Genomic DNA, 26,381 nt, shown 5'->3' on the forward strand with positions numbered 1-26,381 from the left:
GCAAAAATCGCTGAAGCTGGAGACTTACATTTCCCTCACTAACTTTAAACATCAGCTATCTGAGCAGCTAACTGATCGCTGCAGTTGTACATAGTCCATCTGTAAATAGCCCACCCAATGTACCTACCTCATCCCCATATTGTTTTTTATTTACTTTGCTGTTCTTTTGCACACCAGTATCTCTACTTACACATCATCATCTGCTAATTTTTCACTCCAGTGTTAATCTGCTAAATTGTAATTACTTTGCTACTATGGCCTATTTATTGCCTTACCTCCTCATGCCATTTGCACACACTGTATATAGACTTTATTTTTTTCTATTGTGTTATTGACTGTACGCTTGTTTATTCCATGTGTTGTTGTTTCTGTCGCACTGCTTTGCTTTATCTTGGCCAGGTCGCAGTTGTAAATGAGAACTTGTTCTCAACTAGCTTACCTGGTTAAATAAAGGTGAAATAAAAAAAAAGAAAATAAAAAAAAGAAAATGGTGCCATCTGCTTTAATTAATATAAGGAATTAGAAATGGTTTATACTTTTACTTTTGATACTTAAGTACATTTTAGCAATTAAATGTACTTTTGATACTTAACTATATTTAAAACCAAACACCTTTAGACTTTTACTCAAGTAGTATTTTACTGGGCGACTTTCACTTTTACTTGAGTAATTTTCTATTAAGGTATCTTTACTTTTACTCAAGTATGAGAATTGAGTATTTTTCCACCACTGGATATAGGCCAGCTGCAAAGTCAACATTGGCTACATTGTAAAAAATTCATTAAACAAATATATATTTTTGGTCTTAATTTAAGGTTAGGTTTAGGCATTAGGGTTAGCAGTGTGGTTACGGTACGGGTTAAGGTTAGGTTTAAAATCAGATTTTATGACTTTCTGTCCCATTGTCACAAAACGACAAACAGTTGTGTTTAGTAAGGCTTTACTCCATTCATGTCATTCAGCAAAACATATTATTTAATAACTGTTTCATATTGCAATATTTGAATTGAAGAAAAATGGAAGAGCACTGGGAGCAATTAAATATTTCTCAGATACACACCATAAACATAAAAACTATTCTTAATACAAAAATAGTAATTGGCATTCAACATAGAAAGGCTTTCTCTTTTTTTCCAAAAGCTTATAAAATGACTATGACTGGTTGATTAAATCCTACAGACTAAATGTGAATGACAACAAATCCCTCACCAAAGAAGATGAGGTGGGAAGAATGCATTATTATGAATGACAATCAATATATATATATATATATATATATATTACAGCACCAGTCAAAAGTTTGGACACACCTACTTATTCAAGTGTTTTTCTTTATTTTTATTATTTTCTACATTGTAGAATAATAGTGAAGACATCAAAACTATGAAATAACACATATGGAATCACGTAGTAACCAAAAAAGTGTTAAACAAATCAAAATACATTTTAGATTATAGATTCTTCAAAGTAACCACCCTTTGCCTTGATGACAGCTTTGCACACTCCTGGCATTCTCTCAATCAGCTTCACCTGGAATGCTTTTCCAACAGCTGAGCACTTGTTGGATGCTTTTCCTACACTCTGCAGTTCTACTCAAACCATCTCAATTTGGTTGAGGTCGGGGGATTGTGGAGGCCAGGTCATCTGATGCCGCACTCCATCACTCTCCTTATTGGTTAAATAGCCCTTACTCAGCCTGGAAGTGTGTTAGATCATTGTCCTGTTGAAAAACAAATGATAGTCCCACTACACACAAACCAGATGGGATAGCGTATCGCTGCAGAATGCTGTGGTAGCCATGCTGGTTAAGTGTGCCTTAAATTCTAAATAAATCACAGACAGTGTCACCAGCAAAGCACCCCCACACCATCACACCTCCTCCTCCATGCTTCATGGTGGGAACCACACATGCGGAGATAATCCGTTCACCTTCTCTGTGTTTCACAAAGACACAGCGTTCTTCTCAATTTGGTTGATCTCCATATGTGCTATTTCATAGTTTTGATGTCTTCACTGTTATTCTACAATGTAGAAAATAGTAAAAATAAAGAAAAACCCTTGAATGAGTAGGTGTGTCTAAGTGTTTGACTGGTACTGTATATATATATATATATACAGTATATAAACATCAATGCAAAGAGGAATCCTTTTTACTAAAACTTCAGTTTTCACTTCAGTCCAATAAAATGTTTAATTTCTAATTTCACAGAAAGTCATACCAAAGTCATAGTCATACCTAATACTTTGCAAGTCTGGTATGACGTACTTGCATATAGACTGACACCTACACGCACCTACACAAAACTGCTATAGAATCAAAATACGTTTAAGGAATGGTCAATAGGTTTATGACCATATTAAAGCCCTGTACTGTATTCACATTATGATTCTCTGGTTCAATATAAGAACTTCTTTCTCAAGAAAATAAACCCAAATATATGATACACTCCACCCTATGAAAGGCAATAGGGTTTGAACAAAGCGCCATATTATTTCAAATATTCTACATACTACACATTTGATCATCATCCATCTACAGCCTTAGTCAACTGTACGATAACATGGTAAACATTATAGAAGGGCGGAGTTGCTAGCATTAGGTCAACAGTATGTGGTATATTCATGTGGTCTTCTATGTGTATCTAGATGTACACTATGCATGCTTTCTATCATTGCTTTTAGCTTGACGTAAGGCCAAGACCATAGGTGTCCAGAAAGGCGGCTAACAAATAAAACTTATTAGTGAGTGTATTAGCTGAGTTAAGATTTAGGTTGGGTCTTAGTGGGCTGTTACTTAAGTTTTAGCCACAGTAGCTACCTAGTGTTCCCAGAGCCAGGAGCAAAGCAGGAGGACAGCCAGGCTGAACCCCAACACCAGCAGGAGGACCAGGAGCAGGGGAACAGTCCGAGAGGGGCCTAGGGGGGAGGGCCTGGAGCGGGATGGTCGGGACCGTATGTACTGGTCCACTGAGTCCCCCAGGCTGTAGCGTCTGGGGCAGTAGCCCAGATCTCGACGGGCCTTCTCGATCTTGAAGGTGTGGCTCACTGCAATGTTCCTCACCTAGGAGGATGCAGAAAAGATTCAGGGAAATGGTAGCCAGGTACCTGACTGTCTCTGCATTCAACAAAGTTAACTGTCTTGGTTGTTAAGACTTGACCCATTGGTTAAAGCAGAAACAGACTGGCACCCAACACCCAGTTAAAGGAAATAGAGTTAAACAAGCTGTTAAGGAGAAGAGTGTTAGTGGTCTGTACTGTGCCCCTGTCTCTTGCCCCCGCCTCTTTGCCAAGAAGGCAGCTTAACAAACTCAACAGTACTCCTTCACTCATGTCCAATCAGGGTGCACTGAGATGGGCATAGTGCTCAGTACAACCTGGGAGGCGGATTAGGAACACTGGAGCTTCAAGGGAGTTTGACTCCATGCTAATGTCTTTGAATAACCTCAGTTTACCAACATCCTGACACCCTGTGTGAAGGATGTCTCTCTGGTCCCTATATCCCCTTACTGCACGGAGGATACGATGTCTGCATGGAAAATACAAGTAGTGACAGAAGCTCTCAGACAAACCCGGTGGCTCAGTGTAACACAGAGATTCAGCAAGTATACTATTGTCTCGTTGGGGTAAATCCATTTGAATTCACTTTTTGACAGCACCCCTTTGATGTGAACGAAACCTTCCATACGTATTTGCCTTCCATACAAGTTCTCAGAAAGGGACTTTTTGAACCTGAATGTCAAAACATTCAAGATATAAAAGTGCTCCAAGTTGCCTCCTTTTGCATACCCAACCATACCATGAGACATCAATGTCTTCGTCACTGAAAAATATAAACGGTTGAGATTGATATCATTTAAAAGCTCATGAACAGGATTTCAAACTATTTAATAATTTCTTGAAAAAAATGTTTTTTTTTTTATAATAACATTTTGAATTTCTTAACCATTAATGTCAATTGTCTAAATATTTGCATATGTTGCGGCTTAGACCCTATTAACATAATCTGAGATTTTTGTGTCGTGCCCACCATTAAAAACTATACTTTTGAAAGAAATTATGAAATAGTTTGACAACCCTGTTCATAAGCTTTTAAATAATATCAATCTCAACTGTTTATATTTTCCTGTGATGAAGACATGGATGTCTCATGGTATGGTGGGGTATGCAAAAGGACTTAACTTTTAACACTTTTACACTATATATACAAAAGTATGTGGACACCCCTTCAAATTAGTGGATTTGGCTATTTCAGCCACACCCGTTGCTGACAGGTGTATAAAATTCAGCATACAGCCATACATTCTCCATAGACAAACATTGGCAGTAGAATGGCCTTACTGAAGAGCTCAGTGACTTTCAACATTGCACCGTCATAGGATGACACCTTTCCAATAAGTCAGTTCGTCAAATTTCTTCCCTGCTAGAACTGTAAGTGCTGTTATTGTGAAGTGGAAACATCTAGGAGCAACAGCTCAGCCACGAAGTGGTAGGCCACAAAAGCTCACCGAACGGTACCGCCGAGTGCTGAAGCGTGTAGCGCATATAAATCTTCTGTCCTCGGTTGCAACACTCACTACCGAGTTCCAAACTATCTCTGGAAACAATGTCAGCACAATAACTATTCATCTGGAGCTTCATGAAATGGGTATCCATGGCCCAAGCAGCCACACACAAGCCTAACATCACCATGCACAATGCCAAGCGACGGCTGGAGTGGTGTAAAGCTCCCTGCCATTGGACTCTGGAGCAGTGGAAACGTGTTCTCTGGAGTGATGAATCACACTTCACCATCTGGCAGTCCAAAGGACAAATCTGTGTTTGACGAATGCCAGGAGAACGCTACCTGCCCCAATGCATAGTGCCAACTGTAATGTTTGGTGGAGGAGGAATAATGGTCTGGGGCTGTTTTTCATGGTTTGGGCTAGGCCACTTAGTTCCAGTGAAGGGAAATCTTAAAACTACAGCTTCCAACTTTGTGGCAAGAGTTTGGGGAAGGCCCTTTCCTGTTTCAGCATGACAATGCCCCATGCACAAAGCGAGGTCCATACAGAAATTGTTTGTCAAGATCGGTGTGGAAGAACTTGACTGGCCTGCACAGAGCTCTGACCTCAACCCCATTGAACACCTTTGGAATGTTACTTTTGGTCATGTAGTGTATCTTTTGAATGTTTTGATATTCATGTCTAAAAAGTCACTTTCTGACCACTTCTTCCATGGGCAAACATGTATGGAAAGTTGTGTTTAAAACAACAGTGATTGAATTCAAATGGATTTACCCTTTAGAGACTTGTGTATGTATGTCTCTCTGTACACCTGTCTGTCTCTGACGGACCACTGACTGCTGTCTCTTGTTAGCCCAGCCACAGGACCGTTGAGCAGAGTAGTGATGTTGTCCAGTAATGGTTCAGGTTAGGAGATAACCCTAAAGCAAGGGAGCTAGTTGGAGTTGAGCCTGCAATGAGGTCAGTTCCTGTGTCCCCAGTGTTGAACTTCCTGACCCAGTCAATCGAGGTAGATGTTGGCTCTAACCACAGATCTGGGATTACCTTACTGTAAGTCACAGACAATCCTAGGAGTAAAATAATGTCTGACCCTGGATCAGTGATTATGGGGAAACTTCTCCCTACTCCATCCCACCCTTCCAGGAGAAATACACACAACAGGCTAATATTTTATTGACAGGACAATTATCGATCTCCCGGTGGCAGCCGCCAGAATGTCTGACTGAAGCAGCTCCTGGACCAGCAGCCCTGTGGGCATGGCTTTGGTTTCTGTCTCATCACACATTCATGAAGTAATGCCTTCCTGGGTACGACAGATAGCAGCTCCTACTACAAACAGCTCCTCGGGCCCTTCTCAGTGCCAGGGCAGGATGTATGCAATACTACTGTCATCAGTATGGCTGCTTTCCATTCCAAAAACATATTTTTCTACCTCCTTTTACAGACCTTGAAACGTCGGAGATGTGTGACATCACACCTGGGTTTAAATACTATTTCAACTATCTCAATTACTTTCACATACATTTGAAGTAGGTATTCAGATACATTTCATTTGAAAAGACAAGTCATTCAGTATTTTAATGCATTTGATAGTTCACAAGTGTATTAAACAATTATTGCCCTTTTGCCCTCAGAACAGCCTCAAATCATCAGGGCATGGACTCTAAAAAGTGTCGAAAGCGTTCCACAGGAATGCTGGCCTATGTTGACTCCAATGCTTCCCACAGCTGTATCAAGTTGGCTCGATGTCCTTTGGGTGATGGACCATTCTTGGTACACACATGAAACTGTTGAGCGTGAAAAACCCAACAGTGTTGCAGTTCTTGACACACTTAAATCGGTGCGGCTGGCACCTACTACTATACCCCAAATCTTCTTTTGTCTTGCCCATTCACCCTCTGAACGGCATACATACACAATACATGTCTCACTTATCTCAAGGTATAAAAATCCTTCTTTAACCTATCTCCTCCACTTCATCAGCACTGATTGTGACATCAATAAGAGGTCATAGACTGACCAGGGGAATTTCATGGAAAAGCTATGTCATGGAAAGAGCAGGTGTTCCTAATGTTTTGTACACTCAGTGCACACTTGGAAAGTATACAAAACATTTAAATTCAGTGACTGAAATACACTCCCATGCGTTTAACCCAGGTATTTGAAAATAGTATTTGAAATAAGTATTTGAAAATCCTTTAAAATAAACTCAGCATTGAGATTGAGATCCGGGCTCTTGGCTGGCCATGGCAGAGCACTGACATTCCTGTCTTCCAGGAAATCACACACAGAACAAGCAGTATGGCTGGTGGCATTGTCATGCTGGAGGGTCATGTCAGGATGAGCCTGCAGGAGGGGTACCACATGAGGGAGGAGGATATCTTCCCTGTAACTCACAGCGGTGAGATTGCCTGCAATGACGACAAGCTCAGTCTGTGCTGTGACACACCGCCCCAGACCATGATGGACCCTCCATCTCCAAATCGATCTCGCTCCGGAGTACAGGCCTCAGTGTAATGCTCATTCCTTTGACGATAAACGCGAATCCGACCATCACCCCTGGTGAGACAAAACCGTGACTCGTCAGTGAAGAGCACTTTTTGCCAGTCCTGTCTGGTCCAGCGATGGTGGGTTTGTGCCCAAAGGCGACGTTGTTGCCGGTGATGTCTGGTGAGGACCTGTCTTACAACAGGCCTACAAGCCTCTCAGCCTATTGCGGACAGTCTGAGCACTGATGGAGGGATTGTGCGTTCCTGGTGTAACTCGGGCAGTTGTTGTTGCCATCCTGTACCTGTCCCGCAGGTGTGATGTTCGGATGTACCGATCGTGTGCAGGTGTTGTTACACGTGGTCTGTCACTGCGAAGACAATCAGCTGTCCGTCCTGTCTCCCTGTAGCGCTGTCTTAGGCGTCTCACAGTACGGACATTGCAATTTATTTCCCTGGGCCACATCTGCAGTCCTCATGCCTCCTTGCAGCATGCCTAAGACACGTTCACACAGATGAGCAGGGACCCTTGGCATCTTTCTTTTGGTGTTTTTCAGAGTCAGTAGAAAGTCCTCTTTAGTGTCCTAAGTTTTCATAACTGCGACCTTAATTGCCTACCGTCTGTAAGATGTTAGTGTCTTAACGACCATTCCACAGGTGCATGTTCATTAATTGTTTATGGTTCATTGCACAAGCATGGGAAACAGTGTTTAAACCCTTTACAATGAAGATCTGTGAAGTTATTTGGATTTTTACTAATTATCTTTGAAAGACAGGGTCCTGAAAAGGGAGTTACAAATTTGGTTGACTATTTGGTTTTTACAAATTACCATTCAAATACTCAAATAAAAGTACTTGTTTTGTGATGTGTATTTGAAAATACAAAAATACACAGAAGAAGTATTTTACATACCAGATATTCAAATACAAATGTATTTGTCCCCAGGTCTGTTTGACATAAGCCATTCCCAGTCCAATCATATCCATGAAAGAGAGGGAACATCTACATTTTAGTCACTTAGCAGACACTCTTATCCAGAGCAATTTACAGTAGTGAGTGGATACATTTTCATACTGGTATGTATAAGAGATAGGATCAGGAAGGAAGGGGGGTCGGTGCGCCTGGAAAATACTTCCCTAATGAAGCCTCCGTGAGACAAAAAATAATCGAATGAAGTATCTAGTAACCCAAGCTCCCCTTAACCCAAACATGCACGCACGCACGCACGCACACACACACACACACACACACTACGCTGTCAGTGTGCTGGGTCATTCCACCAAATATATATATATATATATTTTTACTAAGTTATATTATACAGTATATCACCTGATTTTTGCATTCTGTCATAAAGAGCACATGTTCAACTTAATAAAATAACAATGTTTTCACATCTCAAGAGGTTCAATAAAAAAATGACTATAGTAAGTGCCTATTAAGCGCTAAATAAAGTAACAGGGTTGACGACTTGTGACAAGGGAAATGGAAACTTGTTGTGTGCAACAGGGAGGGGCAATTGAATGCAAGTTTCACCATTTTTTATTTATTGTTAAAACATTTCTAGCCTGTCTATCTATGGGTAACAAGGTTGACGTATTAATGCTCAACCCGCTCAGTATTCCACCACAAAACACCAGAAAATGGCCAAAAAGTATCACACCTTGATCTGTTTCATCCGTCTTTGTGCTTGTCTCCACCCCCCTCCAGATCAAATCAAATTGTATTAGTCACATGCGCAGAATACAACAGTGAAATGCTTTCTTATAAGCCCTTAACCAACAATGCAGTTTTAAGAAAATCCCCCCCCCCCCCAAAAGTAAGAGCTAAGAGCAGCAGTAAATAACAATAGCGGGGCTATATACAGGGGGTACCGGTACAGAGTCAATGTGGAGGTTATATACAGGGGGTACCGGTACAGAGTCAATGTGGAGGTTATATACAGGGGGTACCGGTACAGAGTCAATGTGGAGGCTATATACAGGGGGTGCCGGTACAGAGTCAATGTGGAGACTATATACAGGGGGTACCGGTACAGAGTCAATGTGGAGGCTATATACAGGGGGTACCGGTACAGAGTCAATGTGGAGGTTATATACAGGGGGTACCGGTACAGAGTCAATGTGGAGGCTATATACAAGGGGTACCGGTACAGAGTCAATGTGGAGGTTATATACAGGGGGTACCGGTACAGAGTCAATGTGGAGGCTATATACAGGGGGTACCAGGTACAGAGTCAATGTGCGGGGGCACCGGTGTTAAGGTAATCTGTACATGTAGGTAGAGTTATTAAAGTGACTATGCATAGATAATAACAAAGAGTAGCAGCAGCGTATAAGGGGGGGGGCAATGCAAAGAGTCTGGGTAGCCATTTGATTAGCTGTTCAGGAGTCTTATGGCTTGGGGGTAGAAGCTGTTTAGAAGTCTCTTGTACCTAGACTTGGCGCTCCGGTACCACTTGCCGTGCGGTAGCAGAGAGAACAGTCTATGACTAGGGTGGCTGGAGTCTTTAACAATTTTTAGGGCCTTTCTCTGACACCGCCTTGTATAGAGGTCCTGGATGGCAGAAAGCTTGGGCCTGGTGATGTACTGGGCCGTATGCACTACCCTCTGTAGTGCCTTGCGGTCAGAGGCCGAGCAGTTGCCATACCAGTGATGCAACCCATCAGGATGCTCTCGATGGTGCAGCTGTAAAACCTTTTAAGGATCTGAGGACCCATGCCAAATTTCTTCAGTCTCCTGAGGGGGAATAGGTTTTGTAATGCTCTCTTCACGACTGTCTTGATGTGCTTGGACCATGTTTGTTTGTTGATGATGTGGACACCAAGGAAATTGAAGCTCTCAACCTGCTCCACTACAGCCCCGTCGATGAGAATGGGGGCGTACTCGGTCCTCCTTTTCCTGTAGTCCACAATCATCTTCTTTGTCTTGATCACATTGAGGGAGAGGTTGTTGTCCTTGCACCACAAGGTCAGGTCTCTGACCTCCTCCCTATAGGCCGTCTCATCGTTGTCGGCGATCAGGCCTACCACTGCTGTGTAGATGTTGCCCATCTTCCATTATCCCCTGTGTATTTATACCTGTGTTATCGGTTTGTCTGTCTGTTGCCAGTTCGTCTTGTCTTGTCAGGTCTTACCAGCCTTCCTGTTTCTCTAGTTATATTTTCAAGTTTTTCCCAGTTCTGACCATTCTGCCTGCCCTGACCCGGAGTCTGCCTGCCGTCCTGTACCAGCCTGACTCTGACCTGATCACGAACCTCAGCCTGCCCTCGACCTGCCCTTTGCCTGCCCCATGCTCCTAATAAATAATCTGAGAACTGTACTATCCGCCCCCCGTGTCTGCATCTGGGTCATATCCTGAGTCGTCATAAAAAGGGTAGAACCAGCTTACCCGATTTTACACTATGATTTGACTATTAGGTGTTCAATGTTTCTTTTGAAAAAGTTTTTTAAAAATGAATTGTTTCATCATATTAAAACGAGAGTTCAGTTCACGTAACAGGGTTGACCTTAAAATTAGGGACAGGATTTTTTTTTACCTTAAAATGTATCAATAATCAAATGAATAAATAATAATCTTCAGAAATGACTTTGTCAAACCAACAAAATAACTACGGCTTTACAATGATGGTGAAAACTTGGATAAATGTTGGGATTAAGTGTGTTAAAATATTCCTAGAAGTCACAGAGGATGCAAAGAGGGACATGTCCAAGTGCAGAATTGTAGCACTTTAGTAAGTCTTTATTCAAAAACAGAAATCTGATTTATTGAATATTCCACGTGGTCTATATTGAAGGGCACTTCATGGCTTTCAAATTTGTTCACAATTTCTACTTAAAATATCAAAGGGACTCATTTTGTGGAACGACCCTGCCACCGTGGCCCAGCAGGGTTCTACACTGACTGAAACATGTCACCATGACCCAGAATGCAATAACGTCACTCAAACAGAACTCAAACAGAGTGAAAGGTCTAAGTAAATTCTAAATGTTCTCCCTTCCGTGTGTTTGCTCTTTGTATCGAGTATGTGACAGGAAAGAGACTGTTACACTTAATTAATACACTGAATATGTAACACTGGAAAACATGGCATATTTCTCAACAACGTTTTCTTGCAAGTGTGGTGAGGAAGGTTGGTCCTCACATCAGTGCTTGGCTGCAATGTAAAACTGAGAAGGGAGAAAGGAGGAAAGAAGAAGAATGGGTAAAAAGGCAGAGTAAAAATGGGAAGTGAGAAGAGGGGTTAGGTGTAGAAAGCACTATGAAGGTAGGTAGGTAGGTAGGTAGGTAGGTAGGTAGGTAGGTAGGTAGGCAGGTAGGTAGGTAGGTAGGTAGGTAGGTAGGTAGGTAGGTAGGTAGGTAGGTAGGTAGGTACATATAGATAGGTAGGTAAGTAGTAGATAGGTACTGTAGATACATAGCTGTATGGTTACCTCATTTCTGGTGAAGAGCAGAGGGATCTCCACTATTGGCCTCAGAGCCAGGTGTAAACATTCCATCAGAATGGCTGTGAAATACACACCTCAGATGAGGAAGGAAGACAGCAGCGTGGCAGGTCTGAGCTACGAGCAACGTACTATTACAACAGTTTGGCAAGTATGAATCTAGTGTGTATCCTGACAGATTGCGGCTGGTGTTGGGCATGATCAGCGTCCTGTTACAGCAGTGTGGGTATTTGTGTGTGTGCGTGTATGTGTGTGTGTGTGTGTGAATGCATGTCCGTTTGTGTCTCCTACCTGCTGAATAGACCAGTGAGACAGGCAAGTGTATCAACGGTCGGCTGTACCCCAGCTTCTCAAACTAGAGAGGAGGGGAAAGACAGAGAGGATATCAAAGACCAAGACAAGATAAACTATATGTGTTAATCACCCAAAGAATATATAGAGTTAGTCACCAGTGGTGTTAACCATTCAAACAGGTTGACAGATTCCCCGTCGTTGATGAAGTAGGCCTGTCCACTCTGAGGGAGAAAGGTTGATATTACTATGTATACACCCCCATCCCAAACACACACAGGCATAAATATGTACAATGTGTACAAATGCCACTTGAAGGTAGAACAAACAAGTGCTGAAACGATCATTGGTATCCATGGAGATGGTGAGTAGTAGTAAACTCACAGCCACACAGTTCCTCTTGGGTGTGAGGCTTTCAGCAGCCAGGACGTGGGCCAACACCAGGTTGTCCACATGGACCCAGTTCATCTTGGCCTGGCGGTTTCCAAAGCTAAAACTGAACAACCGGCGCTCCACATTCACCTGGGGAGAGAGAGAGAGAGAGAGAGAAGGAGAAGTGGAGAGAGTGAGAGAGAGAGCGGGTTGATAATTCAACTGAATTCAGGTTAGACTGTATTGTTGTGCTGAGAGTATGTCTGTTCTCATGTGAGTGTGTTTGGGGTTGTGTACATGTGTCAAGGCATGCATGGGTTCGTGTGTGTACAATGGTCTGACATTGAGTGAGGGGAGAGGTAAACTGTATTAGGGGAAGAAAGATTAAAAAGCCTCTAAGCATCTTTCCCCATAGTGAACTGGGAACTGCAGCATCCCAGCCCTGTTCTACCCAGCCCAGCATAGAGTATTCCTTCCCTTCATTCTCCCCAGGGGAGAGAGAGAGAGGGGTGAAACAGGATACCTTAAGAGGGTCCATTAATAATATATCCTCACCAGGTACACATTCTGCCAGCCAAGGATCTAAACCCTAAGAGAACCTCTATACCTGATAGAAGGGCAATGAGAATGGGCTGTCATTTTATTGTGCCACCCACACAATTAAATCGTACACAGACATTTATCCCTATGGTGCTGCCGTCTTGGATGGAAAGTGACAAATCAGATGGAATGTAGAGATGTGTCAGTTCTTTTCATTGTGATTCTATGTGGTAGGTAGGTGTGCGGACACGCACCATAACCCTGTGTAGGTGTCGTCTCTCTTCTGGCCCATAGATGCCTGAGGGTCTCAGGACACAGGTCCGCAACAGACCCCCACCTTTACAGAAGAGAATTTCATTGAATAATGAACTAAATCTGGCAACAGTGAAAGTCTGTTACAAATGAGTTACTCCACCGTGTAATTACTTGTAACTGAGTCCAGAAATGTACGAAATGATCAGTCTATAATTTTAATGGTAGGTTTATTTGAACAGTGAGAGACAGAATAACAACAAAAACATCCAGAAAAACGCATGTCAAAAATGTTATAAATTGATTTGCATTTTAATGAGGGAAATAAGTATTTGACCCCTCTGCAAAACATGACTTAGTACTTGGTGGCAAAACCCTTGTTGGCAATCACAGAGGTCAGACGTTTCTTGTAGTTGGCCACCAGGTTTGCACACATCTCAGGAGGGATTGTGTCCCACTCCTCTTTGCAGATCTTCTCCAAGTCATTAAGGTTTCGAGGCTGACGTTTTGCAACTTGAACCTTCAGCTCACTCCACAGATTTTCTATGGGATTAAGGTCTGAAGACTGGCTAGGCCACTCCAGGACCTTAATGTGCTTCTTCTTGAGCCACTCCTTTGTTGCCTTGGCCGTGTGTTTTGGGTCATTGTCATGCTGGAATACCCATCCACCACCCATTTTCAATGCCCTGGCTGAGGTAAGGAGGTTCTCACCCAAGATTTGACGGTACATGGCCCCGTCCATCGTCCCTTTGATGCGGTGAAGTTGTCCTGTCCCCATAGCAGAAAAACACCCCCAAAGCATAATGTTTCCACCTCCATGTTTGACGGTGGGAATGGTGTTCTTGGGGTCATAGGCAGCATTCCTCCTCCTCCAAACACGGCGAGTTGAGTTGATGCCAAAGAGCTCCATTTTGGTCTCATCTGACCACAACACTTTCACCCAGTTGTCCTCTGAATCATTCAGATGTTCATTGGCAAACTTCATACGGGCACGTATATGTGCTTTCTTGAGCAGGGGGACCTTGCGGGCGCTGCAGGATTTCAGTCCTTCACGGCGTAGTGTGTTACCAATTGTTTTCTTGGTGACTATGGTCCCAGCTGCCTTGAGATCATTGACAAGATCCTCCCGTGTAGTTCTGGGCTGATTCCTCACCGTTCTCATGATCATTGCAACTCCACGAGGTGAGATCTTGCATGGAGCCCCAGGCCGAGGGAGATTGAAAGTTCTTTTGTGTTTCTTCTATTTGTGAATAATGAGCACCAACTGTTGTCACCTTCTAACCAAGCTGCTTGGCGATGGTCTTGTAGCCCATTCCAGCCTTGTGTAGGTCTACAATCTTGTCCCTGACATCCTTGGAGAGCTCTTTGGTCTTGGCCATGGTGGAGAGTTTGGAATCTGATTGATTGATTGCTTCTGTGGACAGGTGTCTTTTATACAGGTAACAAACTGAGATTAGGAGAACTCCCTTTAAGAGTCTGCTCCTAATCTAAGCTCGTTACCTGTATAAAAGACACCTGGGAGCCAGAAATCTTTCTGATTGAGAGGGGGTCAAATACTTATTTCCCTCATTAAAATTAAAATCAATTTATAACATTTTTGACATGCGTTTTTCAGGATTTTTTGTTGTTGTGATTCTGTCTCTCACTGTTCAAATAAACCTACCATTAAAATTATAGACTGATCATTTCTTTGACAGTGGGCAAATGTACAAAATCAGCAGGGGATCAAATACTTTTTTCCCTCACTGTATAATATGCTAACCTTTGCTTCAACCTGAACTCATCTTCCAGTGTTAATATATTTCCTCTACATCCCGTCTTAATAAATGCATGAATGGTCCAGTAGAGTATATAATGACATAACGCCATGCTCCTAGCTTAGTTCAATATAGAAATAAGTGGTCATTGATAGGGGGTTAGGTTTCCCCCAAGGAGGGGCTGAAGGCATCACACCTATTTAACCAAGCTCTCACTGGAATCACACTAATGCAGTACGTGAATTCCTACACACCTTTGAGAGAGACAAACTGTACAGGGGTTTATGTTAATGATGAATACATTGTGTGTGTGTATCAATGTCTCCTGTGATTCTGACTGTCAGTTTTACAGTAAGTATGTACGTGACATCTGCCTGTGACGAGAGTCTGTACTGCATGTCTGGTACTACTGCTACTAACTGTGTGTCTCTGTGTGTGTAAGTACATCCCTGTGTGTGTGTTGCTTGAGACAAAACGGTGTCGGGTGAACACTGCTCTCCAGTCTCAAGTGGCATTGTGCTTTCCAGCTCTAAATTGAACTGGTGTCAGCAGGTCCAGTTGGATTAGGTTGCACACATGGATAGCTTGGTTTCCATGCCAACCTCACTCACTCACAAATACACACAAGCACACGTGCGCCACACACACACACACACACACACACACACACACACACACACACACACACACACACACACACACACACACACAGGCTGTGGATACATACAGCATCCATTCATACACACTGAGAATCATAAGACAATGTCAATGACCTGAACTCACCATTTCCATTTGAGGATATCATCAGTGTCTTGATGCTGTAAGTAACCCCCATCCTATCACCTCAAGATCATGCCAGACAAAGTCACAGTGTCTCTGCCATAGACACAGAATTATAATAATACATCTAATACGGTATATCTTCATTCTATTTCTAGGGTGTCTCTTACCTTTGAGTGAGCGTCCATTGGCTGTTAGGACCATCTGGTCAGAGATAGATTTGGTCCTGGAGTAGTGGTCTATGTGCTGGGACAGAACGCATCATATCTATTCATATCAATCCATGCGTTTTATTATTTCCTAAGACATAGCCATCAGAGGATCTATTCATTGTTACTGCTACTGCTGAGGAAAGTACAGGTAACTGCCAGAATAAAGGAAACACTTGAGTAAATTAGGGATACAAAGTATATTTAAAGCAGGTGCTTCCACACAGGTGTGGTTCCTGAGTTAATTAAGCTATTAACGTCACATCATGCTTAGGGTCACGTATAAAAATGCAGAGCTGTTTTGATGGCAGTCTCAGACTGAAGTATGTAGTGAACGAGAGCAGAGGAAGAATTCAGTTTGAGTCAGGCAAGTGTTTTCCACCACCATCAACAAAACACCAAAATATGGAATTTCTCATGGAAGAATGGTGTTCCATCCCTCCAATTTAGTTCCAGACACTTGTAGAATCTATTCCAAGGCGCATTGAAGCTGTTCTGGCAGCTCGGAGTGGTTCAACGCTCTATTAATTAATACATTTATGTTATTGTTTCCTTTATTTGGGCAGTTACCTGTGTGTCCTTCAGAAGGGGTTGCAAGATAGATGCATGTCAGAGGTGTGACACCCATACTGTACACACCACACACACTCACCCTCTCTCACACACACCCCGCCAGTGTCAGGTTGACAGGCTTTGAGCCTCCAAGCTATCCTAAACTGTGTAACTCTACTCATGCGGGACTTATACAGTCATGCACAGCCATGTAAGCTGGAAGGAGCAGCTCTGGGAGAAGATTACATTCATGAGCTTCCTTTATCAGCCTGGTTCTGGATGTCATGTACACCATGTCAGCTTCAATCTCAAGGTTACTGTAAAACATCACATAGCAAAGGTGCCCAGTCCTTTAACCAATTGTACCACATGAAAAGTAAACTATGAAAAAAGATCATACGCACAGTAAGTTGTGTTTTCATCAACTCAGAGCAAACACTTATTCTATATAGACACAGTAAAGCTAGCCTGGGTAAAGCAGACAGAATGCAGCACTCACTATCATTCAGTCTGGTTTACCCAGGCTACAGTAAAGCTGCTCCTCATTGGGACATCCTGTTCTTACTCACCATGTCCAGGGGCACACAGGGCAATGAGTCCTCGTCGCCCTCCTCTATGGGTTTGCCAGCAAACGTCACATTGATCGTACTGGTGTAGACCAGCCTGGTGATGCCCTTCTCCACACACACTGAAACAAGCACACACACAGACAGGGTTATCATTGGGCCAAGTCGTTAAACTGAAAACGCATTCTTATTTAGGAGTTTATTTAATTTTCTAAACCTGGGTCATGACTCAAAAGCCTATTAGCCCACTGAGCTCAAGCCTAGTGATTAGCTCTGGGAGTTAACACACGTCTGTAGGTCTTGGACAAGGAGACTGTTCTGTACCACCTCCAACTTCATTTACAGTGAGGGAAAAAAGTATTTGATCCCCTGCAGATTTTGTACGTTTGCCCACTGACAAAGAAATGATCAGTCTATAATTTTAATGGTAGGTTTATTTGAACAGTGAGAGACAGAATAACAACAAAAACATCCAGAAAAACGCATGTAAAAAATGTTATAAATTGATTTGCATTTTAATGAGGGATATAAGTATTTGAACCCTCTGCAAAACATGACTTAGTACTTGGTGGCAAAACCCTTGTTGGCAATCACAGAGGTCAGACGTTTCTTGTAGTTGGCCACCAGGTTTGCACACATCTCAAGAGGGATTTTGTCCCACTCCTCTTCGCAGATCTTCTCCAAGTCATTAAGGTTTCGAGGCTGACGTTTGGCAACTCGAACCTTCAGCTCCCTCCACTGATTTTCTATGGGATTAAGGTCTGGAGACTGGCTAGGCCACTCCAGGACCTTAATGTGCTTTTTCTTGAGCCACTCCTTTGTTGCCTTGGCCGTGTGTTTTGGGTCATTGTCATGCTGGAGTACCCATCTACCACGCATTTTCAATGCCCTGGCTGAGGGAAGGATGTTCTCACCCAAGATTTGATGGTACATGGCCCCGTCCATCGTCCCTTTGATGCGGTGAAGTTGTCCTGTCCCCTTAGCAGAAAAACACCCCCAAAGCATAATGTTTCCACCTCCATGTTTGACGGTGGGGATGGTGTTCTTGGGGTCATAGGCAGCATTCCTCCTCCTCCAAACACGGCGAGTTGAGTTGATGCCAAAGAGCTCCATTTTGGTCTCATCTGACCACAACACTTTCACCCAGTTGTCCTCTGAATCATTCAGATGTTCATTGGCAAACTTCAGACGGGCATGTATATGTGCTTTCTTGAGCAGGGGGACCTTGCGGGCGCTGCAGGATTTCAGTCCTTCACGGCGTAGTGTGTTACCAATTGTTTTCTTGGTGACTATGGTCCCAGCTGCCTTGAGATCATTGACAAGATCCTCCCGTGTAGTTCTGGGCTGATTCCTTACCGTTCTCATGATCATTGCAACTCCACGAGGTGAGATCTTGCATGGAGCCCCAGGCCGAGGGAGATTGGCAGTTCTTTTGTGTTTCTTCTATTTGCGAATAATCACACCAACTGTTGTCACCTTCTCACCAAGCTGCTTGGCGATGGTCTTGTAGCCCATTCCAGCCTTGTGTAGGTCTACAATCTTGTCCCTGACATCCTTGGAGAGCTCTTTGGTCTTGGCCATGATGGAGAGTTTGGAATCTGATTGATTGATTGCTTCTGTGGACAGGTGTCTTTTATACAGGTAACAAACTGAGATTAGGAGCACTCCCTTGAAGAGTGTGCTCCTAATCTAAGCTCGTTACCTGTATAAAAGACTCCTGGGAGCCAGAAATCTTTCTGATTGAGAGGGGGTCAAATACTTATTTCCCTCATTAAAATTCAAATCAATTTATAACATTTTTGACATGCGTTTTTCCGGATTTTTTTGTTGTGATTCTGTCTCTCACTGTTCAAATAAACCTACCATTAAAATTATAGACTGATCCTTTCTTTGTCAGTGGGCAAACGTACAAAATCAGCAGGGGATCAAATACTTTCCCCCCCTCACTGTAGCAGGCATTATATGGCTACTCATATATGGCTGTACTGTTACACTGTACCCCATTAGAAGCCCTTCAACAGGTCTCTTCCACTATTTCATCATAGGGGCCAAATGTTCCACCTCCTAGGACGTCTTGTGCCTATAAAAATGTGTTTACATACAGTATGTTGTGCAAAGATAAAACTGTATGTAATGTAAAGAATGTGTTGTTAATCTAAGGAATGGTCTACCTGTCTGTGTGAGAGGGAAAGTTGATGAGTGTGACAGTAGTTGAAGAGTGAGGTGAGGAGGGAGGGAGGGGAGGAGGGAGGGGAGGAAGGAGGGGAGGAAGGAGGGGAGAAGGAAGGAGGGGAGGAATGAGGGGAGGTGTCACGCCCTGACCTGAGAGATCCGTTTTTCTCTGTTTGGCTAGGTCAGGGTGTGATGTGGGGTGGGCATTCTATGCATTCTATTTCTTTGTTTTGGCCGAGTATGGTTTCCAATCATAGGCAGCTGTCTATCATTGTCTCTGATTGGGAATCATACTTAGGCAGCCTTTTTCCCACCTGTGTGTGTGGGCAGTTGTTTTCTGTTTTGTATAGTGTACCTGACGGAACTGTTTGGCTTTTCATTTTGTTATGTTTTGTTTGAGTGTTTTTGATAAATAAAATCATGAACACGTACCACGCTGCGCTTTGGTCCACTCCTTCCGACGAAAACCGTTACAGGAGGAGGTAGGGAAGAAAGGAGGGGAAGAGGTAGGGAAGGAAGGAGGGGAGGAAGGCGGGAGGAGGGAGGGGAGCTTGTTACCATTAATGACGTTGTTCGTCCCTCCGACGTTGACCGACTCCACCTGCTCTTTCCTCAGCTGTGAGACACAGAACAGAATAACTTTTAACACTGTTTGTGTCGGAATTAATTTGTAATGTGTAACTAATGTGTAACCCTAAATCCGGAACCATGGGCACCCTGTTAGATATCATCCTGACCAACTTGCCCTCTAAATACACCTCTGCTGTCTTCAACCAGGATCTGAGCGATCACTGCCTCATTGCCTGCGTCCGTAATGGGTCTGCGGTCAAACGACCACTGCTCATCACTGTCAAACGCTCCCTAAAACACTTCAGCAAGCAGGCCTTTCTAATCGACCTGGCCTGGGAATCCTGGAAGGATATTGACCTCATCCCGTCAGTAGAGGATGCCTGGTTGCTCTTTAAAAGTGCTTTCCTCACTGTCTTAAATAAGCATGCCCCATTCAAAAAATGTAGAACTAAGAACAGATATAGCCCTTGGTTCACCCCAGACTTGACTGCCCTTGACCAGCACAAAAACATCCTGTGGCGTTCTGCATTAGCATCGAATAACCCCCGCGATATGCAACTTTTCAGGGAAGTCAGTTAGGAAAGCTAAGGCTAGCTTTTTCAAACAGAAATTTGCATCCTGTAGCACTAATTCCAAAAAGTTTTGGGACACTGTAAAGTCCATGGAGAACAAGAGCACCTCCTCCCAGCTGCCCACTGCACTGAGGCTAGGAACACTGTCACTACCTATAAATCTACGATAATCGATAATTTCAGTAAGCATTTTCCTACGGCTGGCCATGCTTTCCACCTGGTTACCCCTACCCCGGCCAACAGCTCTGCACCCCCTGCAGCAACTTGCCCCCCGCTTCTCGTTCACCCAAATCCAGACAGCAGATGTTCTGAAAGAGCTGCAAAATCTGGATCCCTACAAATCAGCTGGGCTAGACAATCTGGACCCTTCTTTCTAAAATTACCGAAATTGATGCAACCCCTATTACTAGCCTGTTCAGCCTCTCTTTCATATCGTCTGAGATCCCCAAAGATTGGAAAGCTGCCGTGGTCATCCCCCTCTTCAAAGGGGGAGACACTCTAGACCCAAACTGTTATAGACCTATATCCATCCTGCCCTGCCTTTCTAAAATCTTTGAAATCCAAGTTAACAAACAGATCACCGACCATTTCGAATCCCACCGTACCTTCTCCACTATGCAATCTAGTTTCCGAGCTGGTCATGGGTGCACCTCAGCCATGCTCAAGGTCCTAAACAATATCATAACCGCCATCGATAAAAGACAGTACCGTGCAGCTGTCTTCATCGACCTGGCCAAGGCTTTCGACATTGTCAATCACTGCATTGTTATCGGCAGACTCAATAGCCTTGATTTCTCAAATGACTGCCTTGCCTGGTTCACCAACTACTTCTCAGATAGATTTCAGTGTGTCTAATCAGAGGGCCTGTTTTTCGGACCTCTGGCAGTCTCTATGGGGGTGCCACAGGGTTCAATTCTCGGGCCGACTCTTTTCTCTGTATATATTAATCATGTCGCTCTTGCTGCTGGTGATTCTGTGATCCACCTCTACGCAGACGACACCATTTTGTATACATCTTGCCCTTCTTTGGACACTCTGTTAAAACCTCTATGGGCTAGGTGGGACGCTTGCGTCCCACCTACGTAACAGCCACTTGCAGCCTGTGGCGCGATTTTCAAAACCTTAAAAATCCTATTACTTCAATTTCTCAAACATATGACTATTTTACAGCTATTTAAAGACAAGACTCTCGTTAATCTAACCACACTGTCCGATTTCAAAAAGGCTTTACAACGAAAGCAAAACATTAGATTATGTCAGCAGAGTACCAAGCCAGAAATAATCAGACACCCATTTTTCAAGCCAGCATATAATGTCACCAAAACCCAGAAGACAGCTAAATGCAGCACTCACCTTTGATGATCTTCATCAGATGACACACCTAGGACATTATGTTATACAATACATGCATGTTTTGTTCAATCAAGTTCATATTTATATCAAAAACCAGCTTTTTACATTAGCATGTGACGTTCAGAACTAGCATACCCCCGCAAACTTCCGGGGAATTCGCTAACATTTTACTAAATTACTCACGATAAACGTTCACAAAAAGCATAACAATTATTTTAAGAATTATATATACAGACCTCCTCTATGCACTCGATATGTCCGATTTTAAAATAGCTTTTTGGTGAAAGCACATTTTGCAATATTCTAAGTACATAGCCCAGGCATCACGGGCTCGCTATTTAGACACCCAGCAAGTTTAGCACTCACCATAATCATATTTACTATTATAAAAGTTTGATTACCTTTTGTTGTCTTCGTCAGAATGCACTCCCAGGTCTGCTACTTCAATAACAAATGTTGGTTTGGTCCAAAATAATCCATCGTTATATCCGAATAGCGGCGTTTTGTTCGTGCGTTCCAGACACTATCCGAAATGGTAAAGAAGTGTCGCGCGCATGGCGCAATTCGTGACAATAAAATTCTAAATATTCCATTACCGTACTTCGAAGCGTGTCAACCGCTGTTTAAAATCAATTTTTACGCCATTTTTCTCGTAGAAAAGCGATAATATTCCGACAGGGAATCTCCTTTTCGGCAAACAGAGGAAAAAATCACAAAGGCGGGGGCGGTCGGGTCACGCGCATAAGCCCAGAGTCCCTTGATCGGCCACTTGAGAAAGGCGATAATGTGTTTCAGCCTGGGGCTGGAATGACGACATTCTGTTTTTTCCCGGGCTCTGAGCGCCTATGGAAGACGTGGGAAGTGTCACGTTAGAGCAGAGATCCTTAGTAAAAGATAGAGATGGAAAAGAAGTTCAAGAAATGGTCAGACAGGCCACTTCCTGTAAAGGAATCTCTCAGGTTTTGACCTGCCATTTGAGTTCTGTTATACTCACAGACACCATTCAAACAGTTTTAGAAACTTTAGGGTGTTTTCTATCCATATGTAATAAGTATATGCATATTCTAGTTACTGGGTAGGAGTGGTAACCAGATTAAATCGGGTATGTTTTTTATCCAGCCGTGTCAATACTGCCCCCTAGCCCTAACAGGTTTTAACAAACCTCCAAACGAGCTTCAATACCATACAACACTCCTTCCGTGGCCTCCAACTGCTCTTAAATGCTATTAAAACTAAATGCATGCTCTTCAACCAATTGCTGCCCGCACCCGCCGGCCCGATTAGCATCACTACTCTGGACGGTTCTGAGTTAGAATATGTGGACAACTATAAATATCTAGGTGTCTGGCTAGACTGTAAACTCTCCTTCCAGACTCACATTAAGCATCTCCAAATTCAATCGAGAATCAGCTTCCTATTTCGCAACAATGCCGCCTTCTCTCATGCTGCCAAACATACCCTCGTAAAACTGACTATCCTACCGATCCATGACTTCAGTGATGTAATTTACAAAATAGCCTCCAACACTCTACTCAGCAAACTGGATGTAGTCTATCACAGTGCCATCCGTTTTGTCACCAAAGCCCCATATACTACCCACCACTGCGACCTGTATGCTCTTGTTGGCTGGCCCTCGCTACATATTCGTCGCCAAACCCACTGGCTCCAGGTCATCTATAAGTCTTTGCTAGGTAAAGCCCTGCCTTATCTCAGCTCACTGGTCACCATAGCAACACCAGCCCGTAGCACGCGCTCCAGCAGATTTATTTCACTGGTCATCCCCAAACCCAACACTTCCTTTGGCCGTCTTTCCTTCCAGTTCTCTGCTGCCAATGACTGGAATGAATTGCAAAAATCACTGAAGCTGGAGACATATCTCCCTCTCTAACTTTAAGCATCTACTGTCAGAGCAGTTTACCGATCACTGTACCTGTACACAGCCAATCTGTAAATAGCACACCCAACTATCTCATCTCCATATTGTTATCGATCTCCTTGCTCTTTTGCACCCCAGTATCTCTACTTGCACATCATCATCTGCACATCTATCACTCCAGTGTTAATATTAAATTGTAATTATTTCGCCTTTATGGCCTATTTATTGCCTTACCTCCCTAATCTTCTACATTTGCACACGCTGTACATATATTTTTCTATTGTGTTATTGACTGTATGTTTGTTTATGTGTAACTCTGTGTTGTTGTTTTTGTCGCACTGCTTTTCTTTATCTTGGCCAGGTCGCAGTTGTAAATGAGAACTTGTTCTCAACTGGCCTACCTGGTTAAATAAAGGTGAAATAAAAAACTAAAAATCTAATTAAAGTAATGACACTCTTTATAAAGTCACTTCAAAAAGTTAGTAAACCTCCTGCTATATGACCACTACCTTCAGCCTGTCCTTATCCACCAGCCAAACACACAGACAAGCTTTCTAAGTTACATAATCATCTCCTAGCTGACTGTGAATATTTCAGAGCGAGAGAGAGAGAGACTCAGTATCAGGCAGAGAGGGACTAGAGACACAGGTGATACTACAATGTGAACAGTTGAGTTTCACTAACAAAGCCTCCATTCAATATGTTATGATTTATCCTACTCTGGAACGCATAGACAGGCATCCATTCCATCTCTGTCACACGCCACTCAAGTCGTTGCATTTAAGACAAAAAATGTACTCTGTACTGTATTCTTGGAACAGTGTTACAGGAGACCAGCAACTATGAGTGATGTTTTTTTAATTGTTTACATTCCCAGTCAGCTAAATGAATAAAGAAAGTAGAAGGGTTAAATTCTACCCTCCATCTGTTCAGGAACTCACCTGTTCTGGGCCTGACATCCCATAGGAAGCGGTGTGGAATATACAGTCGACCCCCTCACAGATCTTATACAGAGAATCATAGTCCCGGATGTCGCTCTGCAAGGGGACAAAATCACTACTATGTAAGACAATGATATGCTGTGTTTTTTCCTCTACCCTATGACTGTACTTCACTGTTATACAGTATGTAATATAACAGTACGATAAACCATCGGATTAAACTGTCTCATGTTAGAAACAGTCAACCCTTTGTTCTATTCATATTAGAAAGAGCGGCTCTGATATTAGTGTCAGTAATGTGAGGAAACATTTGACATAATTCATCCAGTCTGCTATTGAACTCTCCGCCTTCTTTTCACGGTGAACTATCTTGTTGGGTAAGATGACAGCTTGAACATATAGTACATGGTATGTCCATATATTAGCCAATGATTAGTAAGTACAATTAAGTTAAAGTGCCATGAAGGCTGCACCTGAAACCTGAATCAGAGCCCCGGCCTCCTTCTGTCCAAGTCAACACCTGGCACCCTCAACTAGATCACTTACCTGTGTCTTTATACCTGAGCCATGTATACCCAACCTTATTAGCTCCGTCTACCCAGGGGTATATGAGGAGAAATACTACACTAAAGACACTTGAATTTCAATGTATCCCCCTGATAACATACAGTGTTCTCTCTCTTTACTTTTTCAATTACGATCTTAACAAACCAAGTGGGGGAATTTCAAACTAGTAATCATTTAGGTACAATGATCAAAAACAAAAGCAGTGGTGTAAAGTACTTAAGTAAAATAACTTTAAAGTACTACTTCAGTTGTTTTTGGGGTATCTGTACTTTACTTTACTATTTATATTTTGGCCAACTTTTACTTTTACTTCACTACATTCCTAAAGAAAATAATGTACTTTTTATTCCATACGTTTTCCCTGACACCCAAAAGTACTCGTTACATTTTGACAGAAAAATGGTCCAATTCACACACTTATCAAGAGAACATCCCTGGAATCCCTACTGCCTCTGATCTGGCAGACTCACTAAACACAAATGCTTCATTTGTAAATTATCTCTGAGTGTTGGAGTATGACCCTGGCTATCCGTCAATATATATATATTTTTTAATTGTGCCATCTGGTTTGCTTAATATACGGAATTTGAAATGGTTTATATTTTTACTTTTGATACTTAAGTACATTTTAGCAGTTCCATTTACTTTTGATACTTAAGTACATTTAAAACAAAATACTTTTAGACTTTTACTCAAGTAGTATTTTACTGAGTGACTTTCACTTTTACTTGAGCCATTTTCTATTAAGGTATCTTTACTTTTACTCAAGTATGACAAATTAGTACTTTTTCCACCACTGAACAAAAGGAAAGCAACAAAACCCTGGGAAATCCAGGACTAGAGTTGCGTACCCCGGAGATGAATCTTAACTTCCACTTAAGTCAAATTTTAACTTTGTCAAGTATTGATGACAGTGAGATACTAAGTAAACATTTGAAAGTTGAAAGTTAGGATTTGCCCCGAAGTGACTGCGTCTACTCTACCTACCTGATGGAAGACAGTACCGTCTGGAGTATCCCACTGTGGCTTGTGAAGATCCAGCAGCACCACAGACACTCCCTGGCTGACCAGAGCTCTCCCCAGCCTCAACCCAAAATATCCTGCTCCCCCGGTCACCAGCACCCTGCCTGTCCCCATCCCTGACCCTCTCAAGGCCTGATCAGTCACTTCATCCAGGCGGGAGGCTGGACACTCTGGGCTGCTGCACCAGGCACCCACCACCCCATTGGCCCTGTGTCGGGAGGCTGGAGTTGGGGTTGAGGTTAGGTCTGGGGCTGGTCGGCTCACCCAGGACTGGAGCTGATGGTTGAGGTGGTGGTTGTGAAGGTGTCTATTAGCCTGTATACGGCACCCAGCACTGCCTGGGTCAGGCAGGGGGACACAGGGGTAGGGTAGCTGCTCTGTCTGGCACAGAGAACCTCCGTTGTCCTTCATACTGGGGCCACACAACTCCATTCAGACTCCTCTTGCGATAGATGGAATTCGGAACCCTGTGAGTGACAGGGGGTTGAAATAGTAGCTACCTCATCAGTACAGCTATTTTCCGTAAGATACACGGTAGCCACCTTCATCGGCTA

At 43.0% G+C, this 26,381-nt stretch overlaps 1 protein-coding gene across 1 annotated transcript; it reads right to left on the bottom strand.

The window, feature by feature from the left end:
- Window positions 1–2,293: 2,293 nt before the first annotated feature.
- Window positions 2,294–26,381, bottom strand: sdr42e2 (short chain dehydrogenase/reductase family 42E, member 2). The gene is made up of 11 exons (XM_014194086.3): window positions 25,792–26,381; window positions 24,238–24,333; window positions 19,484–19,541; window positions 16,757–16,875; window positions 15,597–15,672; window positions 12,892–12,974; window positions 12,110–12,247; window positions 11,884–11,949; window positions 11,726–11,789; window positions 11,423–11,496; window positions 2,294–3,061 (listed from the first exon to the last, which is right to left on the bottom strand). The coding sequence occupies exons 1-11, from the start codon at window positions 26,257–26,259 to the stop codon at window positions 2,819–2,821; spliced, it is 1,485 nt and encodes a 494-aa protein (XP_014049561.1). The 5' UTR covers window positions 26,260–26,381; the 3' UTR covers window positions 2,294–2,818.

The sequence above is a fragment of the Salmo salar genome, chromosome 03 (genome assembly GCF_965601325.2).
Source record: "Salmo salar chromosome 03, fSalSal1, whole genome shotgun sequence".
In the NCBI taxonomy this organism is placed as follows: domain Eukaryota; kingdom Metazoa; phylum Chordata; class Actinopteri; order Salmoniformes; family Salmonidae; genus Salmo; species Salmo salar.

What these genes read in the sequence shown, in the direction of transcription:
- sdr42e2 (XM_014194086.3), bottom strand. Translation starts at nt 26,259, where the DNA reads ATGGAGTTGTGTGGCCCCAGTATGAAGGACAACGGAGGTTCTCTGTGC. An exon ending in ACGGTACTGTCTTCCATCAG is followed by an intron (nt 24,334 to 25,791) that starts GTAGGTAGAGTA and finishes GTCCCCTTGCAG; the next exon opens with AGCGACATCCGGGACTATGA. An exon ending in GACACCTACACAGGGTTATG is followed by an intron (nt 12,248 to 12,891) that starts GTGCGTGTCCGC and finishes CTCTCTCCCCAG; the next exon opens with GTGAATGTGGAGCGCCGGTT.